This window comes from Rhipicephalus sanguineus, chromosome 2 (genome assembly GCF_013339695.2).
Source record: "Rhipicephalus sanguineus isolate Rsan-2018 chromosome 2, BIME_Rsan_1.4, whole genome shotgun sequence".
NCBI lineage: Eukaryota > Metazoa > Arthropoda > Arachnida > Ixodida > Ixodidae > Rhipicephalus > Rhipicephalus sanguineus.
In genome coordinates this window covers 71,828,024-71,835,345 of record NC_051177.1, presented here as the reverse complement: position 1 = coordinate 71,835,345, position 7,322 = coordinate 71,828,024, and the positions used below count along the sequence as shown (strand labels likewise).

Below are 7,322 nucleotides of genomic sequence, written 5' to 3'. Positions count from 1 at the left end.
ACCTGGAGTAGCAAGCCAGGCGACAAACCAGGCTAACCTCTCCGGGAATTTAATTAAAGATGATTATCTCTCTCTCTCTTGTATAAGCCAACAAGCAGGAAGCGCACGAATAGCGACCGGCGTGTGGTTTCTGTCTGATTCAGAAACAAAGCAAGGCTGATCATTACGGTGATAAATGTTTACTTTGAACAATATTTATTGCATACACGTAGTCAGTACGCAGGAGTCTGTAACAGAAACGCGTGTGGCATGAAACATTGCGAGCTATTTTCTTTTTTTATTTTGCCGTGCGAATGTCCTCTGGTGCAACGAGTCTGTTGTAAACGTGTTTTGAACCGCGGTGTTTGCACGTCGCGCAGTATACCTGTATGAAGAAACAAATACGCGACTTCCCAGAAAACCCATTCTCGCTGTAATGTCGACCGGTTGCATGCAAGTTAAGCGTCTCGTGAAAGCGCAGACTCTCTGCAGTCATGATGCTTCGTGAAACCCGGAGATGGGGGTCCTGGGGATAAGTTAATTCTGTCGTCACATAACGCTGGAGAACAGATACCAGCTGAAGTGGGCCGAATATTTTTCTTCCGGACGTTGTCGAGCATCGCAAAGCAACATAGGGGTTTCGCAGTGTATTCGGCAAACTAACTTATATGTATATAAACACATATGATATCGGAGCACAAGTTTGTTTGAGATCAGGGTCAGTTAACTGTCAGGATAAATAAAGAAAGTTAATTGAATGAGTTCATTGAAAGGGCAGACGGTTTCTTTGTGAGCGGCTGGCATCGTCGCGGCATCAGGCGGAGCAGGTCTCAACCACGCGCTTATTTTACGTGGCCTCTGAGATCAGCTTTGGTAGCTCGGAGAAACGCGAAGTTAACCCAAGGAATGCACCGGAGCACACGAACGCCGACGTGCTAGTGCCCCTATACCGGACGCCCTTAAGTCAACGATTAGGGTCTCCTCTAATTTTTCTTTCTGCGTAAAGTTGTCCTCGCAGTAATGTGGTGGAGCACTTCGACGAATGATCCTTAAGCCTAATTAGATTAATGAGCAGTGCTTCTTTTACGTGCGCACGAGCCACAAAGCGGGAAGGTATAAGCCGCACGGTCGCTTTTTTAACACCGACCTGATACGAATCGTGCCTGAACGTGTGCCGTTGCTGCACAGCTGTACACGAAAGCCGCAAAGTCTATAGAGATAGAAGTTTTCAATCATTAAGTCACAGCCGTGTATAATTTATTCCCGCGATAAGCTTATCGTTGCCGCAGACGTTCCTGCATTACCCCCAGTGGAGGCCGCATTCTTTTACGTCATCTGCCCGTGACACGCGTACAAAACGCCGTGGGATATTATAGGGACCAATGCTAGGTCCACTATCACTACACGGGAGTCGGCGAGCGAAAGACCTGATAACTGCTCGGGCCGATGGAATGTACGAATGATCTCTTTTCTTCTTATCTATTTTTTTAACCTCGCAGCACGGAAAACGAGGCACGTACGCCGGCAGCGCGCCATATGTAAAAACTCACAGGGTCCCTTACGCCTTCGCCTAAGACGACTTGCAAGGCGAAAGCTGTCGTCTTTTTCTTTCTCTTCTCATTTGGTTACATTGATCCCGCCGCCCCAGAAAGCTTTCTGCACCTAGCGTGGTTTTGCCACTGCCTCGGGGATCTCTCTCTCTCTCTCTCTCTCTCTCTCTTTCGGGATCGGCTCACCTATGACCAAGCGCCGACGTCACGTGATGACGTCACCGTGTGGCGTCACAAATTTTTGTAATCTGTGACGTCATGATGGCGTCATCACGTGATGATGATTTTTTGCATCACTAGCGCTGACGCCGACAGTCAGTTTTTGTCTTTGATGAGGCACCTTAGGCTTTCGCCTTAAAGAAGGCGGCCGATGAAGATGACGATGGTTGCTAGAGAGAGAGAGAGGGAATAAACATTTCTAATGTAGCTATGAAGAGGCGCCATTAGTACAGGGTGTCTTGAGCTCGGCAGCGTCCTGGGCTCTCGCGACCAGCCCTTGCTTATCGTCCGAGGCATGGAGCCGGCCAAGGCAACCTCCGAAAGCCCGTGTTTTCTGGTAAGGGTTGGAGGGTTTTAGTGGCGACATTTCGGCAGCCTCCTGCCATTGGTTCGAGGGTCCCGGGTTGCAGGGACTCGGCATCCGGATCACTGAATCTGCTTTTGCTTTATGAAAACATGGAGTGCGTCTTCCTGAAGTGTGTTCACGGGTGTACGTCCAGCGACCGCCTGATTCTCGTATGACTGCATGCTTTTTCCGAAATCAAGAACGATTTCCCGTATGACTAATCGTACACGTGTTTTCAATTGCAACATATGCGTAAGGTGTAACAAAAAAATATGAGCGGTGTTAAAAAATGAAGAATCTAGGCTGTAAAAATATAATGAAAAACGACCTGCATGCCGGAATGAGTCATGGATCGGATGCAAGTGCCCGTCTCCTCCAAAAAAGGCGCTCGGCTATCGTATTAACGCATACGGTCCTCATTAAACACGCACCTGCTGCGCTGCATTCCTCTACAATGACGCCTGAGAGGCACAGTTGTAACGGTGCCACGGTTTCGCAATTTCGTTATTTAACGACCCACGCTTCCCTGCCGAACATCAGCAGCAACCGCAGTTGCATCCACCAATGACTTTCTGTACTTATTTCACAGGTAAATGAAGCGTGCGCAGCGAGTAGATGGCGAAGATGCGTCGAATAAAAGGCACTAGAGGGAGCTCTCCAAACATGTTTACACGGCACACGGATTACGTGGCTCCTTACGAAGCGCTTTTTTTCTGCGTATTTAATTGAGGTGTCACACGAGCTACTTTTACAAGCACGAACCCAAGATAGCTACCGTTTGTTCGTGAAAAAAAATCTGGTCGTGTCGAGGCAGCATCGGGATGGATTTCTTAGCCCGCTTAAGCGCAGTGCTTCTGAGTTTTTATACGCGTTTGCTAAAGTTGAAGTAACGCGGTGGAGCATACAGCATTTAACCCTGTAAAACCCAGTGTATCATATATGATACATTAAAAATAATGCCTCAAAAGAGGTAATAAGCCCGTCAAAGCTTCATGGAAAAGCCATTATTGCATATTTAACATGTTATAATGAAGTTACACTGAGTTATAAATTTAATCAAATTAATTAATTTTAATTAAGCGTAATTAAGTTATGATCGAAATAAAATTTCACCCTTTTTTTTCTTAAAATGAACTCTACACGAAGAGTAAATATAGTGAGTGTTTTTTCACAATTTTTCTGAGGCAGAACGCCTTTGGGCATTACAGGGTTAACTTGATTAGATCTCGTCGAGATGGCTTGAACAAACGTGCCGGTACCGCTGCTTTTTCATTGCGTTGGGGGCGTAGGAGAGAGAGAAAGAAATGTTTTTATTTTTAGATAGAGAATTGAGCACACATCGGGATGTTTTATGTCCTGGATTCTTTTTATGAACAACACCGTTTCAAAAAGCAATGAAAGCTTTTGTTTTGCGCTTGCCGTAATCTGATTCACTGCAGAATGCGGAGACAACAGCACAAAGCTAGAGGGCAAGCCATATAGACGATTCAGCGGCGCTCGTCTCTCGTCTACGTATACTTCCTGCACTTTCCGCGCTATGCAATCAAACTAGTCATATCAACGAGCCCAAATACCTAAGCTCGTTACGATCACCTACCTGACGTGTTTTTCTTGTTTTGTACGGGCACGATGCCCAGATAGCGGACTTCGGCATCGTTGTTTTCTCATTTGTGAAAAAAAAAGAAGGCTTTCAGTCTTGTTGTGAGAGCTTAAGCAATTTGTCTTTGTTATCGTGTACTCGTCACAGTGGATCAGTAACCGTGACTTTCTCCTGTTGAGCTCGTGGTTTCATGGTCAATATCCAGTCACGATTACTTCATTATATGGGAACGAAACGCAGTGCTAAAAAAAGCTTTTGGGCTTAGTACACGTAGAACAGCCTCCACAATACGAACTAAGCTGAAGCCCGCCACCGTTGCGTCTCTCACAACCCCAGTTTGTCTGGTATATTCAAATAAATAAATAAATCAATCAATCAATCAATCATCAATCAATCAATCAATCAATCAATCAATCAATCAATCAATCAATGAATCAAATCAATCAATCATCAATCAATCTCTCACCCTAGCTGTGGTTTTCCCTGTAAGGCCGTTTTTTTTTTTTTCATTACACAACCTTGTGTTGTGTTAAATATCGCGTTAGTAGTGGAACAGCAGTATTAGTTGTCGTGAAAGCATTGTAAATTATTGCTGTGCTGTTCTCTTGTCATAATTCCACTCCTGCTTGAGCCATGTTGGACTGCAGTATTGCGAAATAAATAAAAAAAATTCGGCAGATCCCACGTACTGTGGGAGTCGATGTTATGCGAAGCATGCGGCGGGTAGGTGAATCTTGCGTAACTTCTTTTACTGAGCGACACGTTACAAAATGACGCTAAATATTTGTATATATTTTATACGCACACCATATATCGTTGAAGAGCTGCATATGTGTTACATAAGCAGTTGTTTACGGTTGGGTAACGCTGCCAATGACAACGTGGGTATTACCAACATCAGAAGCGGTAAGCTGATATGTAGTGCTTATGCGTGTCCCGAGAACGCACGCGCGTTTCACGAACTCGTGTGAATGTGTGCAAGAAGTTCTTGACAGTTCTTGAACAAGGGCATCATCACCGTGATCAGTGCGCACCAGCAGCTGGTCATGACTTGTTATAGGATCCGGTCGTGATCGTGGTGAAGAGGGGTCCATGTGTATTGAAGTATGTGGTATAGTAGAGCTGTTGGAATTCGCGGATGCCTCGGTCATTTCGTCGACAAATTGTCTCTCGACAGAGCCGGCGACATATCGGAACCTGAAGCCACCTCTCGCGTTGGTGAAGCATAGGCCGTCGAGGCTGGTAGGCCTGGATAGTGCTACGTAGATCAACATCAGTGGATGGTGTTTGTCCTATTCGTAGACTACCTAGGCGTATGTGGCCTACGTAGCCTAGTCTACAAATGGCTGTCAATAAATCTGACATCATCCTCGGTCAGCATGAGGCCATCGCCCAGCCTCTTAAGAAATGAAGAGGACACTTCATCGTTCTGGTGGACGAAGTGCACTTTACGATGCGGTGATGTGAATATCATATGTAACTTTCGTTAATGTATTCCTCCGGGGTCGAGCAATGCTTCAATATAGCTTTCTGAATCATAGGAATACAAACGTAAAGTTTATTAGACTGCTATAAAATCGGAGCCAACACTGGAACTACATAAGTCAATCTGATATCACGCCCGTATCGTAGGAGTACACATCGTAGGAGTATCATGTAGTGTTTATTGCTTTCTTGTAAAATTAGATAGCCAGCACCACAACCACAATTGACTTTGCACCGATATTACGCCTGCGTAGGCTGGTTTTCCAAACCAATTTATAGACTTGGCGTGGCTCAGTGGTAGAATACCTGATTGCCACGCAGATTGCTTGGGTTCGATTCCTGCTGGGATCCTAATTTTCATTATTTCCATTCGTTGAGTCAACGCTGCCGATGTTGGTTTTACTTAACTCTCTAGCATTTAAGTTACCAATGTCTGTTCTCGCCGTTCCTGGGTAGACATAAACTGTCTATCACCTGTGGCGCATACCCGTACACCGTGGCCCGTAGTAAACGGGTATGTGCCACACGTGTCTAGTGGAAAGGGTTTGACGACGTACGCGACAGGATTTTGACGTTATTTATGTCATGACCCGGCAGTCATATTCGTCAAATCCTCTTACCCTCCCATGCAAATTTTGGTCTACACCAAGTTAAGAAGGCGATCATGAGAGCACCCAGACGTAGGCGGCTAGATAGATAGATAGATAGATAGATAGATAGATAGATAGATAGATAGATAGATAGATAGATAGATAGATAGATAGATAGATAGATAGATAGATAGATAGATAGATAGATAGATAGATAGATAGATAGATAGATAGATAGATACGTAGATAGAAACGCTCAAAGTGCCAGAGGTTCGCTAAGAAATGCTTCGCATTTAATAAACAAAACTTAGCAACTTAGCACTGTTATTGAACTGTCCCCGTCACACTCATTTTCCCATGTTCCCTGACAGGACGGCCCGTTCGTGTGGGACCCGGTGACGCAGGGCGTCATCCTGGGCGCCTTCTACTACGGCTACATCGTGACGCCCATTCCCGGCGGCCGGCTGGCCGAGCGTTGCGGTGCCAAGTGGCTGTTCGGACTGGGCACGCTGTTCACCGGGCTGCTGTCCCTGCTCATCCCGGTGGCGGCACACGCTGGCGTCTCATACCTGATAGCGGTCAGGGTTCTCCAGGGCATCGGAGAGGTTTGTTCTTTTGTCCTTCGCAAATACAGCGCCATATTTCAGCCGTATAGCGACATTTTATTCTTCTTCTACATTCATGCAGCGATGAACGCACAACGATCGATTGCTGGTGGCGTTGGCTTCGCCGCACACACATCCTTGCTCAGGAGAAGCGTTTACATTTGTCAAGGAAAATACAGGGAAAAGAAAAGGAGCTAAATATCCGCGATCAAGCTTGGAGTGCTGATGAATCGATTCTTAGCCAATACACCAGAGTAGACGCGAGAGATAGCGAGAAACCACTATTTTAAAAATAAGGCTCCCTGGTTCCTGTGAGTGGAGCCCCTCGTCCCGGTCCCCACTGGCCAATCCGGCTCGCAAGGCCTGGTCAAGGGTCGCCAATTGCCTTCCCGCCAATCTACGGATCGACATCTACATCTGCGTCAAAATTACCCATTAAGTGAAACACAGGTGAAGCGCAATGTGACGATCGGCGTAAGCAGAACAGCTTTTTCAAAAAGCCAATTTTACGCGACCACCTCTATACCTGCTTTATGAAATAATAATCCTATCAATAGAATAGCTAACGCAATATTCCAAGAGATCACCGCGGTGGTGCTAAATCTCTACACATTGTCAACGTCGCCGATAGAGCAATGGTCTGGTATACATTGCGTTATAATCGTTCCTTTTTTAGCTAGCTTTACCGCAAAACAACCAAGTTACGCGGAGACGCATATACAGTGTATTGCGATGAAGTATTGTGATGCTCGGTGAGCGTACTGCCTAGCCTTGAGGGCTGTTTCGACGTGGCTTCGGCGATTTAGGCAATTGTTGCGGCTACTTTGCTTGCCGTGTACATGAGACCTTAACAGAACCTAGTACGCGTTACCTATTTGTAGGACAGTTGTACTACGTGGTATTGTACAAAATGAAATGGTCGTCTTGTAAAAAAAAGTCGTCCGCAAG

At 45.8% G+C, this 7,322-nt stretch overlaps 1 protein-coding gene across 2 annotated transcripts in view; it reads left to right on the top strand.

The window, feature by feature from the left end:
* LOC119383160 (sialin) overlaps positions 1-7,322 on the top strand; it is a 49,733-nt gene that overhangs the window by 15,470 nt on the left and 26,941 nt on the right. For both annotated transcript variants that reach the window (XM_037651180.2, XM_037651182.2), the window contains exon 3: positions 6,141-6,374. In XM_037651180.2, the coding sequence (XP_037507108.2) occupies positions 6,141-6,374 (234 nt within the window). The remainder of the gene's footprint in view (positions 1-6,140; positions 6,375-7,322) is intronic.